Source organism: Callithrix jacchus, chromosome 13 (genome assembly GCF_049354715.1).
Source record: "Callithrix jacchus isolate 240 chromosome 13, calJac240_pri, whole genome shotgun sequence".
In the NCBI taxonomy this organism is placed as follows: domain Eukaryota; kingdom Metazoa; phylum Chordata; class Mammalia; order Primates; family Cebidae; genus Callithrix; species Callithrix jacchus.
The window spans coordinates 74180349-74198635 of record NC_133514.1 but is presented as its reverse complement, the minus strand read 5'-3'; the positions used below and the strand labels follow the sequence as shown (position 1 = coordinate 74198635).

The window sequence follows — 18287 nt, the reverse complement described above, 5'->3', positions numbered from 1 at the left end:
TGTTCAGACGTCGAAGGGCAGATCCGCTGATCCAATGACAAGGGTGTTCCTGGTATCCAGAAGGGCCCGTGTTGAGGCAGGGATCCCTGCGGGCGGCTTTGGGTTCTGCATTGAGATGCACCGCGCAGCTCCGGCGTTGGGAAGGCCCTGGGACGTTCTGGGCTGCCAGGGCCTCTCTGCGGGCCGGGCGGGGCGGCAGCGCCCCGGGGCAGACGAGGGGCGTGGGAGAGCTGGCAAAGGGTGCGCCTGGGACCGCTTTCCTGAGCGCGAACGCCCCGGCGGCTGCTGGGGAGCAGAGGGGCAGGCTCAGGCAGCTCCTCTGCGGCGCCGGCGATGATAAAACTTGAGAAATAACAAGGAGTGGCCTCTCCGCGTCCTCTGGGTCCAATCCGGTTTCAGGAGTGAAATGCTCCCGGGCAGGCAAGCCTGAGAGAGGCCAAAGCCACTTAAAGACAAGCAGCGGCGAGAAAAGCACCTCCGGCGCCCCGCACCGTCGCAGCTCTGGCTCTAGGCACCCTCCTGGTCACCGCGTTCTCCTGGTCCTGCCCCGCGTCCCGATGGCCGCCGCTGGGCCCCGGCGCTCCCTGCGTGGAGCGGTCTGCAGGCAGCTGCTGCTGACCCTCGTGGTGAGCTTGACCCCACTGGATAGGGCCGGGATGGGAACGAGGGTGGATCCGCCCTGGACGCTGCGCGGGGCGGGGTACAAAGTAAGCCGAAATGTGATAACTGCGGCTCCGATCAATGAGCAAGGCTGGTACCAGCCCCAAGTTCGGGCCTGCAGGGGTGAGGAGAGAAAATGTGTGCTTGCGGGTCGACTCTGGACTCAGCTTTCTGTTTTGAGACACCGCGTTCGACCGGTGGAATTCTGAGTCGCGCTCAGGCTTCGCTGCGCTCTGGCGTGTTAGGCAGGGGGCTGGGATTCGCGCCCCTCCCCAAGTGGTAGAGCTGGTGGTTATGGTGGTTTTAGGGCGCCTTTAGGTGGAGAGGGAGGAAAAGTGCTTGTTGGTCAGTTTTTTAGGATCCCTGAGAGCGCAAAGCACAAACTTGAAATGGGATTTAGGGGCTGCCTCCTCCCCCGCTCCGGGTCCCAGTTGGCGCGGATGGGTTCGTTAGTGAGTGGAGCGGGGCCGTGTCCCTCGGTTCCTTGGTGGGGGCTGCCTCTGAGAAGCGGGTTTCTCGGTATCTCCTCCAAGGGGTGGTCAGGAACTCACCCAAGTGATCCACCCCGCCAGCCACCCAGTGGGGGCGGGACGTGCACCGGGCGCGAAGGTGTGGGAAGGTCGGGCAAGAATGGTGGTTGGGGTCGTGGTGTGCTTGGGGGATGCGGCCAAGGTGGGGAGGAGGATAGAGGGTGACAGTGGCGGGTTGGGGTGGGGCGGAGACGAGGGATACAACGGGGTTGGGTCCTACTTATTCTGGCTCCGGGGAGGAATGCACGACCAAGACAGCCTGGGGTTTCGAGTCTCCGAAAACCTGCCAACCAGGACGAAATCTTCCTGGAGAGGAATAATGCTCTGAGAACGCGGGAGACTTGAGGTTTTCGGAACTCTGGCGAAGCGGTTACTCGCGAAGCTTCAGACTTCCAGCAGAGATTCATTCCACACGCCCAGAAAGGAGCCTCGGACCCGCGACTTCCCAGCACCTGTGGATGAGCATGGGGTCCGATGGGAGCGAGGTCTAATAACCGCGTCGGCAGTGAGTCAAAACTGGCCTCGCGGATTCTTACTGCTTCCTGGTCTTCCACCCTGGTGAATGGGTCCAAAAGTTGTCCTCCCTTTAAATCAGAGAGGTATGAATATGAGATTGGTAGTTATGATGTACATTATGTTTATAGAGAAGGAATTGGGCAAATAAGCGCATTAATTTTCCCAGGAACTGTTCCAACAAAGTATCTGAGCTTATGAAATGACTACAAATGGGAAGTGCTTGCAAAATGTGTTCTTTTGTAATATATTTAAAAGCGTTTTCAGCTTTTGGTGAATTTACTAGCATGCATTTGGGGTTTTGTGTTTCCTTTACCAAGGGATTGGGGATAGGGGAACGAAACTGTGGGTGCTGCTCTGAGAATTTCTCGCATTCGCTGGAGGCTCCTGGAGGACACGGAGACCAGGAGTTGTCCCGGCGTGGCCTGGGTTGGGTGTCGGGCTGTGGCAGGGAAGAAGGTGAGCGCAAATCTAAATGGAGGAAGCTACAGCTCTGATCTAGGACATACTTGCTTAAGATTATTTTTAAAAATGATTCCATTGAGTTCAGATTAAATGCTCTATCTGGAGACTTAAGTAAAAGGAAAGTGTACATCGAATGATAATTTCTTTCATCTGGAGTTGTCAGTTTACAAACCACTTGCTATTTCGGACCAGATGGATAAATTAACATTCTCTTGCCCATCTCATGCCTGTATTTCCTTCCTTTTGACTCATACCACTCTTTACTTTTCAGTATAATATTAATAACATAGCAGTTTAGAAACACTTTTCATTTTATATAGACTTTATGAATATCTTTAAAACATTACTTGTTCTAAGGGGAGAGCTTTTCAAAGCAAGTCTTTTAACAAGAATCTGAGACTTGTTAAGTTTTAGTCTTCCCAGTAACAGCCCAACAGGTTGAGGGATCTTCCCATTCTTCAGTTTTCCTTATCTCCTTCCCACACTGTGCCCCACCACACTCTGAAGTGTAAATACAGCTTCTAATAATCACACGTACAAAGAAAAAAATAAGAGCGGGATACTAAAAAAGAGGTAAATCAGGGAATCTCACTATCGTAAGCTTTTGAATGCCTCAGAAAGTGTTTTTTCCTCTTAATGTAACCAGAATTGTTAGGGATGCTGAGCACTAATTTACATGAGATCAGTTGTCTTCTGCCTATTGCAAATAATAAGATTCTTTTAAAAAATACATGTTAATACTGTTCTTTTTATCAAAGCCACTTTAAGAATTATGTTACCTATTATACATTACAAATGGCACGTACTTGGACACAGCTAATCAGTCATTTTGTTAAAAGGGCTCCTCTTTTAAAGGAACTAAAATAGCTGAAACATTTGAAATAACTCCCCTCTAATCTGTACTTTCCTCCTTGGAGTATATGAACTCTGCCTGCAACCTATGTTGATAAATAGGCATCCTATATTTTCATATTTTATAGGGGTAATGTGAATAATGTGAGTCCTTACCAGAAAGACTTGTGTGGTTTTTTTTTTTTTTTTTGCTCTTGATAATATTTGACGTATTCATTTTAAAATAAAAGGGAGTATAGTAATTTCTAAAGACTTTTACATTCTTGAAAAGAAGATTAAGGCAAATAAAGGAAGTAGATAAAAATTAGTTTATTTTAAAACTGCAAGCTTAAAGAAGTCGAAGTTTTAGTATAAATACATTTAGGTTTATGCATTATCAGTCACCGTATTAAAAGGAGATTATTTATGTTCCTGTTAAGACACAGCTAGATACTGAAGCACGTACTGAATAAATAAATGTAAGCTCATATACATTTTTTGGTCCTGTTGTAATTCCCATGGCAGTCCGATTCCATATATGGTATCTGTGGTGGCCTGTTAGTTAGTCATACTTTCCATTGAAAGTATGAGAGCCAGAATTTCCATCTTACGATGAGTTTGGGTAGAAACAAATTTATTAGACTCATCTACATCTAAGTACTGAGAACACAGAGCAGTAAATCTTGCAATTTACCTTTGAAGTGGTGAGAATTTGAAAGATAATATTTCCATTTACAGAAGACTTATGGCTACAGGAGAGATGAAGAGTTTAAAATTCTATAATGATTGTGCTCAATCTAGAAGATCCCCTTCACATTTAAGACATTCCATAAATTTTCATTCTGTTTCTTCTTTCTGTATTGAAGTAAGGTGCCATTTTAGAAAGCTTACTTTGTGTGCTCACTATAAAACTAAATAATAGCATAAAAGTGAAATAACTGCAGATAAAACCTTTAATCTTAGCTCTCTCTTTGGCATTAGATTTTTCAATCAGGATTGAATCATTTGTCTAATAAGCTTTCTATCATGCAATTAATACAATTTGCTTAGTACTATAAAATGCCACGAAGCAGTTTATTTTGCTTAGGCTGCAGTAGGTAATACTTTATATTATCATTTTTAAACTTAATTATATTTTAATTTGAAATATGGGCAGTCTTGTATACAGAAGTTATTTTCATTACAAAATATCTTTAAAGGTCATTATTTCATCATCATCATTAATACACTAGTGTCTTTACATTTGTTTACTTTATTTTATTTTTAATACTGCATCCAAATCTCACAAGAATATAGTATCAAATGATTTCATAGTTTCAAGATACATAAAATAACTGAAATCTATATTGAATATTATCCCCTTCAAAAATTGTATAATGAATTAACTGTACATTCTTTCTAATAATATCCTATGCAGCAATGAAAATGAATGAACTGTAGTTAGGAACATTGAAAATATTAGTAATGCTTCATTTCTTAACCTTGAACGTGAGTACTCTGGTGTTCATTTTATTATTTATTAAAGCATACACATATGCTATATGTAATCTTCGGTATTTATAATATATTTTATGAAGAACATATTTTTAAAAAGGAAAGAAATAAAGAATGGAGGGTATCCACTAAACCAAATCTCTTGAGTAGGGACAAACCTGGCTGTAATTGAGCAAGTATAAAAGAGAAAAGGCATAGATAAAACACTATCAGCGATGAAAGGAAGTACAGTTTTGGAGAGAACAGATGTTAAAAAGTAAGATAGTATTAATACATAATTCCAATTAATTAGAAAATACAATCAAAACAGACAACTTCTTACAAAATACACAAAACCAACATTGATTTGAGGAGGTATACAAAATCTAAATAGACTTCTAACCATTAAAGAAATCGAATTAGAAACCAGATAGCTCCACACACACTTCTTTAGATCCACCAGACCCAGGTTTATGGCAAGTTAATTCTTTCGAAATTATGTGGAATAGTCTCTGCTTTATATAAGTTGTTTCTAAGAACAGAAAAATATGGAAATCTTCTTAACTCATTTTATGAGGATTGTAGGAAGTTGAAAAATAGTAGCATGATCTCACTTACAGACATATATGTGAAATATTGAGATAAATGGAAAATCAAGCAATACATTTCTAAGACATAAATATAAGATATAAATATATCATGTTCATGTAAGGGTTATCTCAGGAAAGGAAACATGGTTTCACATTAGGACATCTATTATTGTATTTTAACGTAGTAATGTATTAACAAAGAAAAACTAATGATTTCAAAATAAGTGGAAAAATTTTGTTTTAAAAAAATTCATAGCACACTAAGAATATAGAATATAGAGAATTAACTTTATTAATGTAATGAAACATATCTAACAAAAATGAATGAATGAATGAACGTTATAAGGAAAAAAGAAAAAGACTCATAATTAATGGCAAAATGGTAAAAACATTCCCTTTAAGTTAGAAACAAATCCACAATGGTCAATATTGCTGTTTCTATTCAGCATTTCACAAGAGGTCCTAACGGGCACATCAGACAAAAATTAGCAATAATGAAAGACTTGCAGGATTAAAAGAAAAGAAACCTAATTGTCATTTTGCCAGCTACAGGACTTGCTACATAGAAAATCCAACACTATGTATTGACAGACACTAGAACTAATAAAAGTAAGCAAGTTTCATGGATATAAGCTTAATATTTTTAAATGATTTCTATATATTATCAAGAGACAACTCAAAAATATGTTAAGAATAATCCCATTCACGACAGCAACAAATCAATGCATCTAAGATAAATGTAACAAAAAGTGTGAAAGACTTTTCTAGCAAAAATTACAAAGCTGTATTGAAAAGCAAATCTAACTCATAAGTAATTGAGAATGAATCATGTTCATGGATGGACTCAAGAGCCCTAAATGCCAAATCCTCTTTAAATTAATATTTAAAGGAAATGGAATTTCATCAAATCCTAAGATAAATTTTTACAGAACTTGGTCACCTGATCAAACAATTGTTTTGAGAGTCAAAGTCTAAAAAGAGCAAAGATATACTACTTAAAAAAAAGATGATAGGGATTGGAGTCACTCTAATAAATACCAATATTTATCTTAAAGCTGTATTAACCAAAAGTATATAGTATTCATGTAGAGATACACTCATATTCTGATGAAATAGTGCAGGAAGCTCAGAAATAGATTCTGTATTTGCAGCACCATGTGTATTTTGGGGTGTGGCATTGTCAGTTAAGAAAGAAATAGCTAAAGAAGGCATCAGTTAAGAAAGAAAGGAAGAGCTAAGAAAGGTGCCAGTTAAGAAGGAAAGGAAGAGCTAAGAAAGGAAGAGCTAAGAGTTAAGAAAGGTGATTCTGGCAGGGCTTGGTGGCTCATGCCTGTAATCTCAGCACTTTGGGAGGCAGAGGCAAGCAGATCACCTGAAATCAGGAGTTTTAGACCAGCCTGTCCAACATGGTGAAACTTCGGCTCTACTGAAAACACAAAAATTATCTGGGTGTGGTGGCACATGCCTGTAATCCCAGCTACTCAGGAGGCTGAGGCAGGAGAATTGCTTGAACCCAGGAGGCAGAGGTTGCAATGAGCCAAGATTGTGCCATTACACTCCTGCCTGGGCGACAGAGCAAGACTCTATCTCAAAAAAAAAAAAAAAAAAAAAAAAAAAAAAAAAAAAAGTTGATTCTGGGTCAAATGGCTGTTCAAATGGCAAAAGGTAAGATTATATGACTAACGTGAATCATGCACAAATACATTCCAGATGGGTAAAAGACTGAAAAGTTAGAGGTAACTTTATAGTTTTTAGAGGAAAATATCGATGTTTAAGATAGGATAGGGTAGGAGTTCTTAAATAATACACAGAAGCACAGCCAGCAGAAATGATTAACAAAACTGACTCAGAAGCCAAATAGAATTATGAATAAATGTAACTACTTTAAAAGAACAAAAGCAATTTGAAGTTTTTGAGTATCTGGTATATATTAAATTTGTAATAAAAATGTGTCAAATGAAAAAAATAAAATTGAAGCACTCTGTTTATTAAAAGATTTCATAATGAAAGTTAAAAAGCGAACTACATAAACCTACAAGAAAAGAAAATTTAAAGGTACAAACAATAGATTGGTGATTAAAGAAGAATAGACAACTTACAGAAGATAAATGGCAAATAGACACAAGAAAATTCGGTCAATTGCACTAAAAATTAATAAAATGCAAATTCAAACAGCCATTAGGTTGGCAAAATAGAAAAAGTCATAAAATTATTTGTAAGGGAGGATATGGGAAATAGAGAGATTTAATATTCTGGGGGCATTAATAGAAATTGATATTAGTACTTTGGAGAGCAACTTGACAATAGCTAATGAAATTGAAGGTGTTCGTATATGGCACAGTAATTTCCATTCCAGGCAGAGCTACTCACAGAGTATCATTTGTAATAGAAGAAATGAAAAACAGTATAAATAACCATCAAGAGGAGAATGACTAAAAATAAACTGTGGTATATTTCTGGAAAACTCTCAAACATACTGATGAGTGAAAAAAGCAAATTGCAAAAGGTTGCATAAAAACACATACTACCCAATACCAGCTTATATTTTATAAGCACAAGCATACACTATATAATAAAAGTGTAAAATCCTATTGAGGAAGTATAAATTCTAACTTCAGAAGAAACTGTTCCCTGGAGAAGAGTTGGAAATACAATAGAGCATAAGACTTTAGTCACATCTGTAAATTTTAATTTAAAAATGGAGCAAAAATAGCAAAATGCTCTTTTTTAAAAGACCTAGATGGGCACTGAGCATTTATTATGTTTGAATTAATTTAAATATTTCATAGTTAACTTGAATATTTTGAAAAGAGATGTGACTAAATATATGGGCATGGCTTTTATTAGGGATTTAAAATACTGACCACAGAGTTACAATATATTTCTACCAATGAGTGGTTTGCTGAAGGAAAGCATTTTTCATTCCAAGGTTACAACTATATGTTTAAGGAAAATATTAACTTGAGCATATGTATGATATGGTTTTTTAAAAGGGCAGACAACTTATTACTTCATTGCCCCTGTTTACAATCTGCTTATAATTTTCTGAAAATGACTTCTTGGCTTACTGTATCTAAATTAAACAACCCTGTTACATGTTGGCTGTATTTGTCCATATTTTTGAGATATTTTCATTTATTCTAACAAGCGAAGGTAAGGTGAATCTTTGAGAAGTACAATAATTTTAGATCACAGATTAGATGAATTTTGATAATGTATATATTTGTATATACACATATTTATATTTATGTTACCATAAGTGAAAATCTTTTAACTTTGTGCAGGAATCTGTTTTATATTTGTTTATATCAGAAATGAAATACTTCTTTGTGGTTACTATGCCATTTTATTGTGCTGAAATTACTTCTGTAAATTTATAAATTTGACAAGGCCTTTCACTGCCAATTTGTAGACGTGACTATGGAGTCATTTTTCTATCAATGACAGTGTGTCCTTTTTGTTTTTAAACTGCATTATTGAGATATAATTTACATCTCTTAAAATTCACTCTTAAGTGTACATTTCCATGAATTTTAGTAAATTTGAAGAATGTGCAATCATCACTACAATCTAATTTTAGAACTTTTTCATTACCTTAAAAATAAGCCTCATTCCCATTTACAACCACTTCCCATGGAAATTTACTTTGTTCCTATATATTTACTTATTTTGGATGTTTTATGTAAATGAAATCACATAGTATGTGTTGTTTTCTATTTAGTTCTTTCACTGAGTATGTTTAGTAGGTTTATCCATGTTGTAGCATGCATAGTACTTAAGAAAGTACGTTTTAGAGCTGAATAACATTTCATTGTATGGATATACGACATTTTGTTGATCTAGTCACCAATTGATGGACATGTAGATTGTTTTCACTTTTTGCCTATTGAGCTTCAGAAATTCTGCATTTATTTTTGATACAAGTCCTTTATTAGTTTGAAACTATTTTCTTCTATTTTATGAGTTGTGTTTTCACTTTCATAAATTAAGTGGTATTTTCTGGAGAGCAGAAGTTTTTATTTTGATTATGTCTTATTTAACAATTTTTCTTTATCACTGCATTTTTGGTGTTATATATAAGAAATCACTGCCTAATCCAATATCATATAGATTTGTTCTCAAGTTTTCCTCTAAATAATTTAGTTAAAACATTTGTGTCTGTGGTTCATTTTGAGTTAATTTTTTGTGTATGTTGTGAGGTAGGAGTTGAAATTTACCTTTTTTCATGAAGATATCAAATCATCCCAACACCATTTGTTGAGATGACTATTTATTTCTCTTGAATTTCTGTACCCATAAATGTAAGGCCTGATTTCTGGGATTTAAGTTATATTCCATTCATCTAATATTTATCCTATTGCCACTACCACCCTGTTTTGATTACTGTAGCTTTGTTGTAAGTTTTGAAACTGGTAAATATGTCTTCCAATTTATTTCCTTTTTGAATTTTATTTGGGCACCTTGTATTTCTAGAAATATTAATTTTCAATTTCTTCGAAAAAGTTATCTGAGATTTTTATAGAGATTGTATTAAATCTGTAGATGAATTTTGGGAATATGTACTCTGATCCATGAAGATGGGTCATCACTTCATTTATCTATGTCTTTAAAAATTTCCTTCAGCAATGTTTTATGGTTTTCAGTGATTACTATTATACTTCTTTGATGACATTTATTCCTAAGTATTTTATTCTTCTTGATACTCTACAAATCATTTTTGTTCGCTTAGTTTTCAGATTTTTCATTGCTAGTGTATAGGAATGCAGTCACATGTTCATCTTGTATCCTGTAGCCTTGTTGAACTCATTTATTCATTCTGAGTTTTTTAGTGGATTCCTGGAATTTTCTATCTACAAATTTATGTCATCTGTGAATAGAAAAAAATTTACTTTTTTTCCCCCAATTTGGATGCCTTTGATTTTATTATCTTGTGTAATTTTTCTAGCTAGAAGTTCCAGTATAATGTTAAATAGAAGCATGGTAAAACCCCGTCTCTACCAAAAATAGAAAAATTAGCTGAGCATGGTGGTGGGCACCTGTAATCCCAGCTACTTGGGAGGATGAGACTCCAGAATTGCTTGAAGCTGGGCTGTGGATGGTGCAGTGAGTCAAGATCACAGCATTGCACTCCAACTGGGGCAATATAGCAAGACTCAGTCTCAAAAAAAAGAAGAAGCAGTTAGAGCAGACATCATTGTCTTGTTCCTGATGTTAGATGATATAATTGTCTTTCCCCTTTAAATATGAAGTTAGTTGTTTTTCATAAATGAGCTTTATCATTGAGCAAATTTCTTTCTATTCCTGGTTTGCTGAGGGTTTATTATAAATGGGTGTTGGATTTTGTCAGTTGCTTGTTTTACATCTATGGAGATGAACACAGTTTTTTAAACCTTTATTTTCTACTATATTAATGTGACCTTTTAAATTCCAGATCTTCAGTCTTGCCGCTGAAGCCTGTAAAGAGGTGATACTTAATGTACCTTCTAAACTAGAGGCAGACAAAATAATTGGCAGAGGTGAGAAATTTTAAAAGTCTTTTAAAACAGAAATTTAGTTTACATAGGCTGGGAAGAGAATTATATAATATCTTTGCCTTTTGGAGTTAGCCCAAATCTACTAATAAGGGATGTTCCTCCAGGGAGTAGACCAGAAGTTATCATTATGATAAAAATGTGAAGATGAGATAAATATGTCATCAGATCTAAAGATGTTTATTTTCATTTTTTTTTTGCTAAATATTTCCACCTGTGACAAATTTAAATTAAAGTGAAAACACAACACATGGACAACACATGAATCCTTTGAGAAGTTGTTACTTAATTGAGTAGTAATTTATTAGTTTACTTTCTGTTAAGACAAATAGTTGAAGAATGGGATGGATGACAGGTACATTTTGATATTTATATGTATTTTATTACCTGTTACTGGAGGCCAGAAATCCCAGGGAAGACAGACTCCATGTAGACTTTCAGTGTGGGACCCTGGAAAGCTTGGAACACACAGAATATTGTGGGCCTGCAGGGGAAATGTGTACAGAAGAGTGCCAGTGAGAAGAACAATTCAAAGATCAGAGTTTTCTTTCGTGACTCTTTTCCAAACTCATACACTCCATCACTCTTGGGCTCATGACTTCTCACTGAACATAGGTGTATCTTAAACACTCAGACTGTATTATTAAGGAAATTATTCTATGTGTTTATTCAGGTGTGTTGGGGGGCTAGGCTTGTAGCTCAGTTTTGTCATGGTTATAACATCCCACATCTTTAATTGGAAGGTCGTTTTCATAAATCTATTAGAAGGATATAAAGGTTTAAAACACCTTATTCAATAGAAATATACACTCAATAATTATTTTTTAAAGGAAAGAAAATGATCTTTCTTTAAGTAATGTAAAAAAAACAGGTTGAGGTATCTGTTATGCAAAGTGATTGGCTTATTTCATTCCACTTCATGGTCTGTAAGAAGATTATATAAATTATTTTAACACATTTTTTCTTCTATGTGTTTCTACCCTACAACTTGGAAATTTTTACTTGCAGTTAATTTGGAAGAGTGCTTAAGCTCCGCAGACCACATCCAGTCAAGTGATCCTGATTTCAGGGTTCTAAATGATGGGTCAGTGTACACAGCCAGGGCTGTTGTGTTGTCTGATGAGAAAAGATCATTCACCATACTGCTTTCTGACAGAAGGAAACGGACACAGAAAGAGGTTACTGTGCTGCTAGAACATCAGAAGACGGTATTTAAAGTACGTTAAATATTTTCAGGCATTTTTTTCATTAAAATACTCTCATTAAAAATTGCAAAGCGAGACAAAGTATAAATAGGGCATTTTCCCCTTTTGTTTTCATTTTGTTTCCTTTCCTTTCACTTCGCTTCTATTTTCTTACCCTTTTCCTTCCCTTCCATTTTCTTACCTTTCCCCTTCCATTTTCTTTTTTTTTTTTTTTTTAATTTTTTATTGGATTTTAGGTTTTGGAGTACATGAGCAGAGCATGCAAGACAGTTGCGTAGGTACAAACATGGCAGTGTGCTTTGCTTTCCTTTTCCCCTTCACCCACGTTTGGCATTTCTCCCCAGGCCATCCCTCCTCACCTCCCCCTCCCACTGGCCCTCCCCTTTTCTTCCCTATAGACCCCAGTGTTTAGTACTCCCCTTTCTGTGTCCATGTGTTCTCATTGTTCATCACCCGCCTATGAGTGAGAATATGCGGTGTTTCAATTTCTGTTCTTGTGTCAGTTTGCTGAGGATGATGTTCTCCAGATTCATCCATGTCCCTACAAACGACATGAACTTATCATTTCTGATTGCTGCATAATATTCCATGGTGTATATGTGCCACATTTTCCCAATCCAGTCTATTATCAGTGGGCATTTGGGTTGATTCCAGGTCTTTGCTATTGTAAACAGTGCTGCAATGAACATTCGTGTACATGTGTCCTTATAGTAGAACGATTTATAGTCTTTTGGATATATACCCAGTAATGGGATTGCTGGGTCAAATGGAATTTCTATTTCTAAGGCCTTGAGGAATCACCACACTGTCTTCCACAATGGTTGAACTAATTTACTCTCAGGCGCAGGGGAGAGGAGTGGCCTGTCAGGTTCTGAAAGCTTCCCCTTCCATTTTCTTACCGGAGTCTCGCTGTGTCGCTCTGTCCCCCAGGCTGGAGAGCAGTGGCGCTATCTCATCTCACTGCAACCTCTCGCCTACAGGGTTCAAACCATTCTCCTGCGTCAGCCTCCTGAGAAGCTGGGATTACAGGCACGCACCGCCACGCCCGGCTAATTTTTGTATTTTTAGTAGAGACGGGGTTTCACCACGTTGGTCAGGCTGGTCTCAAACTCTTGACTTCGTGATCCACCCACCTCGGTCTCGCAAAGTGCTGGGATTACAGGCAGGAGCCACCGCACCCAGCCTACCATCCTTTGTATTCCTTCCCTTTTCTTTCTCCTTTCCCTCCCCTTCTTTTTCCCCTTCTCTTTTTTCCCTCTGTTACTTTCCCTCTCTCCCTTTCTTCTATCCTCTGCTCTTATTCTTGCTCTTTTTGTCTCTCCCTCTCTTTCTTAACACTTAATTATTTCTCCTCAGTGAGAGGAGAAATAATTTCTAATCATGTCTTCTGTGCACTGATGTCAGTTTGGTTATCCCTCTATTATAGCATTCATAATTTTTTTAATGCAAAACCTTTACAGTAAGGAATGCGGCTATGAAAGTAGTCACAAAGTGATGAAAGGGTGAGACTGGATTAGAGTTAATCTGGGTTAACTGTATTAATAATAAAGCTAATTTAAGTTACAGCTTTGCACTTTGCTAAATGTTTAATGCAATTATTTATTAATTCTCATGAAATAAAACATCTCCCTGGCTGCATCATGAAATGAGATGGACATCACTAAAAAGTCCAATACAACTTTCTCTCATGACAGACACATGCACTATCTGCACTGTCTGATATCGTAGCTCAATATTAATGGCTGCTCTGCACTTGGCATGTGGCTAGTGCAACTGAAGGATAGAGCTTCTTGTGTTATTAAATTCCAGTTAATTTAAATTTAAATACATGACTTACGGTGGCCAGGGGCTGCCATATTGGACAGTGCAGATCGAACAGTGTGACAGTGAAGAACATGCATTTTTTTTCCTTTGATTGATCTGAGGGCATGAGCTTTTAACTAAAAGAACAGGTAAGTGCCATCCGGAAATGGTTGTAGAGGGAATGTGTTCTCCTTCTCTATGTGGGACAAAGCAAGAAGAACTAAGAATATAGTGATGATTTTCCTGACATGAAAGTATAGTCAGTGTTAGAATGGTATACAAAAAGAAATTCTCTGTTTCCTGAAATCTTTAAAATCTGGATATATTCTTTCTTACCCTTCTAATGCAGAAACACTTTATTAACTGGTTTAGCTTCAGCATGGAAATGTCTGACACTGAGCATCCAAAGAACCCTTAGGTTTATGGGCTGTCCACTGTTTTACACGAAGTAGACTGTAATGCCTTTGTTTATTTATGTATTTACTTTTCTCTAAATTCAGGTATTGAAGAAAAGACACACTAGAGAAACTGTTCTCAGGCGTGCCAAGAGGAGATGGGCACCTATCCCCTGCTCTATGCAAGAGAATTCCTTGGGCCCTTTCCCTTTGTTCCTTCAACAAGTAAGTTTACTTCTTTTCTGGTGGGGATTGCTTCAATTCGAAGAGTCTGTTTCATTCAGATTTAATACCTCTTTAAACATAAAATTAGACAGATCTGATTAAAGATGTTCATGAGGTGTATGTAACAAAAGTAAAAAGAGAAAGAAAAATCACTAAAAACCTAATAGTATGAAAAAGGCTCTAAAGCCATTCAATGATCTTTGTTTATTCATTCATTTAGCAGGAAGTTACTGAGAACTTCCTCAGTTCTTGTGGGAAGTACCACTCTAGGTCCTAAAGACAACTAAATTTAGCACGGCACTTGTTTTCGTGTGGTTTATTGGCCTTGTGAAGGAGACAGAAGTTGGATAATGGTTATAATTCTTAGTGATGAATGCTGCGATTCTAGTATAGAGATGTTGTTGGGTGATTTATTAACACATGAGATGAACATTAAGCCCTGAGATAAGGTGGTAAAAAACAAGAGAAGGCTTAGAGAAGGAGACAAGTGAGTCGAGTCTCGAAAAATGGAAAATTTTTCTGCAGGTGAATTACTGTGGAAGAAGAGGGAAGTGCAGAAGTGAGAGCTCCTTAGAGGAGCTTTGGGTGGCTTAGTCTTTCAAGGTGTGATGGAATGGAGCAGGGAGATGAGGCTGAAGAGGGAGGTAGGGGTCAAACCACTATGGGCTATGTGCATTCTGCTAGTCAGTGTGAATTTATCTTAATAACAAGGAGAAATTCTTAAGCAGATTACTGACATAATCAGGTTTACTTTTCTCATTAAGATCTAAATGGAACATGTACAATTGAAACCATTACTGAAGTAGGGCTATGGGCTTTTGCTTGCCTTTTCCCCTTAAATTTCTAAAATAGTGTGCTTGCTATTTAATACTAATGGTGTAACCTGTGTACTAGTTGTTTTGCTTTCTAACTATCCTTCCACAGTCTCTCACACTTATTTTTTATTCTACCCTAGTGCTAGACATTTGTTTGTTTTCTGTGAATATTGGAACTTGAACACTGATGAGGCTTATTAAGAAAAGATTTCTAATTGCCAAAGTTGTACCAATTATAGCTAGTTTTAGCCCTTGCATTGCAAAACCAGTCACCATCTTAGTACTCATTTCCTTGACATATTTACATTTGACATAGATGACCTTCCCCTCCTTTTTGAAATATTTCTTCATTTGGCTCCTAGGACACCATTCATCTAATTTTCCACTTACTGGTTGATCACTCCTTAGTATGTTTGGCTGGAGCTTCCTCATCCATCCCCCCAGCCTGCGGTCCTGGTCTCTAAACTTTGGAGAGCTCCAGGGCTCAGTCAATTAATCTTGTCTCTTGTTTCTTGATATTTACTCTCTCAGTGATCTCATCAGATCTCACAATTCTAAGTATGATTTATACACTGAATACTTAAAACTTTGTATTTCCAGCCCAAACTATCTAATTGATATTAAACTTAGAAGTTTAATAGGGTTTCAAACTAAACTTAGAAATAAAATGCTTGTTATTTCTCCTAAAAGCAGCCTCCCATCTCAATTAGCAAAGTTCAATCCTTCTAACTCTCTGGGCATTGGAATCTGTCTCATAAGGTTTAAGCTGAAGAAAACATAGTTTCCTTTAAGTACTTAACAGATAGGGATTTATTACCATTTATTAAAGAGTTTGCAGAATTGCATGGAGAGCTGAAGAAACAAACTTTAGGTTACACTTTCAGAAACAAATCCCCAAGCTAGCTACACCACAGACTCTACAACCAAGGGACATATTGCTTTCTCCATGATAGAGAAGACATTATTTCTAGAACCCAAGTGCCACTGACAGAGTCAGGAAAACATCAGAGCCATGTTTTTCCTCATGCAACTTCAAAACAGTCTCTGAACTGTGCCAACCAGCATCTGTAAAAAGATTGATCTGTATCTTATTTTGTAATGCTTACAAAATTGTCAAATATGTAGTAGTACATATGCTGTTTCAGCAAAGAAGGAAGTAAGGAAAGAAGGAAGGAACAAAGGAAGGAAGGAAGGAAGGAAAGAAAGAAGGAAAAAAGGAAGGAAGGAAGGAAAACAAATAATCTGAACTGTGATGTCAGCAAAAATAGCAGAAGTAGCAAAAATGGGACACATGCCCACTAGAAAAAAAGAAAGAAAGAAAGAAAGATAAACTATGATGCCAGCGAAAGTAGCAGACACAGCAAAAATAAGACATCTGCCTACCTCACTTTTGGCTTTCCAGTCTTGTTCAAGCACATGTAATCATCCATGTTTAAATCCAGAACTCTGGTTTTAAGAGGTTCTGCAAAATTTGGGGGTTTTGGGTTTTTTTGTTTGAATGTTTCTAGAATCTACACTATGAGAGGACACTGTAGAAGGAAAATAAAATAGATATTGAGCTTCAATTTAGCCTATCTGCCTATTCTTCTCATAGCTAAACTTTTGATTTCTGAATTTATTATATATTATTGGCAGAGTGGCATTTTACTGAGATCCCAAATAACAGTGGCTTAAGCAAGATGGAGGTTTATTCCTTTCTTGTAAAAGTTTGATCTGGTAAAAAGGTTCTAATCTGAGAAAATATCAGGGACCCAGGTTTCTTTCTATTTTTAGCTTGGCTGTCCCTGCAAGTTCCAGATGGCTCATCTCTGTGTCCAACAGGGAGAAGATACTTGCTCACTTTCTACAGCACAGCTGGGATTTGCACATATCATTTTTGTTCATATTCCCTTGACCTGACCTTTTCATGTGGCTCTACCAAATTGCAAGAGTGACTGACAAAGCCTTTCTTCTGGGCAACCTTGTGATCACTACAAATTCTAATACTAAGGAAGATGGGCAGAATAGATATTAGGAGATACTAGCACCCTCTGACATAGCATCCTTGACTTTCATCTTTATACCACACCTCCAACCCATCAGCAAATTCTGATGGCTGTACCTTTAAATTATATCCAGAATCTAACCACTTCTCACCACCTCGGTGGCTACCATGTTAGTCTAACTAACTACAGTCTCTTCTCTGGGTTTTTGCAGTAACTTCCTCAGTAGTCTACCTACTTTTTCTTTTACCCATCCAAACACATCTAGTTGTGCTTCACAAAACAGCAAGTATTACCTTTAAGGATAGAAATCAGATGATATTGCTTTCGTCTAAATTCTCCAGTGGTTTTCCATTTAACTCCAAGGAAAAGCCAGCATCCTCAAATTCTCCAGTGTGATGTGGCCCTACTACCTCATTACCTCCTCATCCCCTACTTCTTTTCCGTGCTTTTTTTTGAGACGGAGTTTCGCTTTTGTTACCCAGGCTGGAGTGCAATGGCACGATCTTGGCTCAGCGCAACCTCTGCCTCCTGGGTTCAGGCAATTCTCCTGCCTCAGCCTCCTGAGTAGCTGGGATTACAGGCACGCGCCACCATGCCCAGCTAATTTTTTGTATTTTTAGTAGAGACGGGGTTTCACTTCTATGCTCTTTCTACTCCAATCGCAGTGGCCTTCTTGCTACTTCTTGAATATTCTAGGCAAAACCCCGGCCTGTTCTCTTGCACTTTCTACTTCCTCTGCCAGAAAGATCCTTTCCTGTTTATTTTCATGGCTTATTCTTTTAATTTTTTGTCAGTTTTCTTTCTAAGGTACATTCCAATTGGCATTCTCTTCTTCATATGAGAGTCCCAGTTTGCCTGACCCTTGCCAACAATAGCTATTATTGTTATTTTCTACCTTTTCTATTGAAATCATCTCTTTAAAATAAAAAGATACATCAGCTGCATTTAAAAAATGATATTTTAACTGAATTTAATTTTATTCATACTTTTTTCCACTTTTAGGTTGAATCTGATGCAGCACAGAACTATACTGTCTTCTACTCAATAACCGGACGTGGAGTTGATCAAGAACCTTTAAATTTGTTTTATATAGAAAGAGACACTGGAAATCTGTTTTGCACTCAGCGTGTGGATCGTGAAGAATATGATGTTTTTGATGTAGGAGCTTTATTGATATGCCTGGCTTTAAATTATTAAACTATGTTCCTTCTGATGCTTACTCCATCTACTCTTTCCTGTCTTCTTGCACTCTCTCCTTAGAGGGTA

The 18287-nt window shown here is 37.5% G+C and overlaps 1 protein-coding gene across 2 annotated transcripts in view; it reads left to right on the top strand.

Moving 5' to 3' along the window:
• The first annotated feature begins 403 nt into the window (after positions 1-403).
• Positions 404-18287, top strand: part of DSC3 (desmocollin 3) — a 50277-nt gene continuing 32393 nt past the window's right edge. For both annotated transcript variants that reach the window (XM_008979651.5, XM_008979650.5), the window contains exons 1-5: positions 404-626; positions 10494-10578; positions 11602-11810; positions 14102-14221; positions 18024-18179. In XM_008979651.5, coding sequence (XP_008977899.1) covers positions 558-626; positions 10494-10578; positions 11602-11810; positions 14102-14221; positions 18024-18179 — 639 coding nt within the window. In that variant the 5' untranslated portion in view covers positions 404-557. The remainder of the gene's footprint in view (positions 627-10493; positions 10579-11601; positions 11811-14101; positions 14222-18023; positions 18180-18287) is intronic.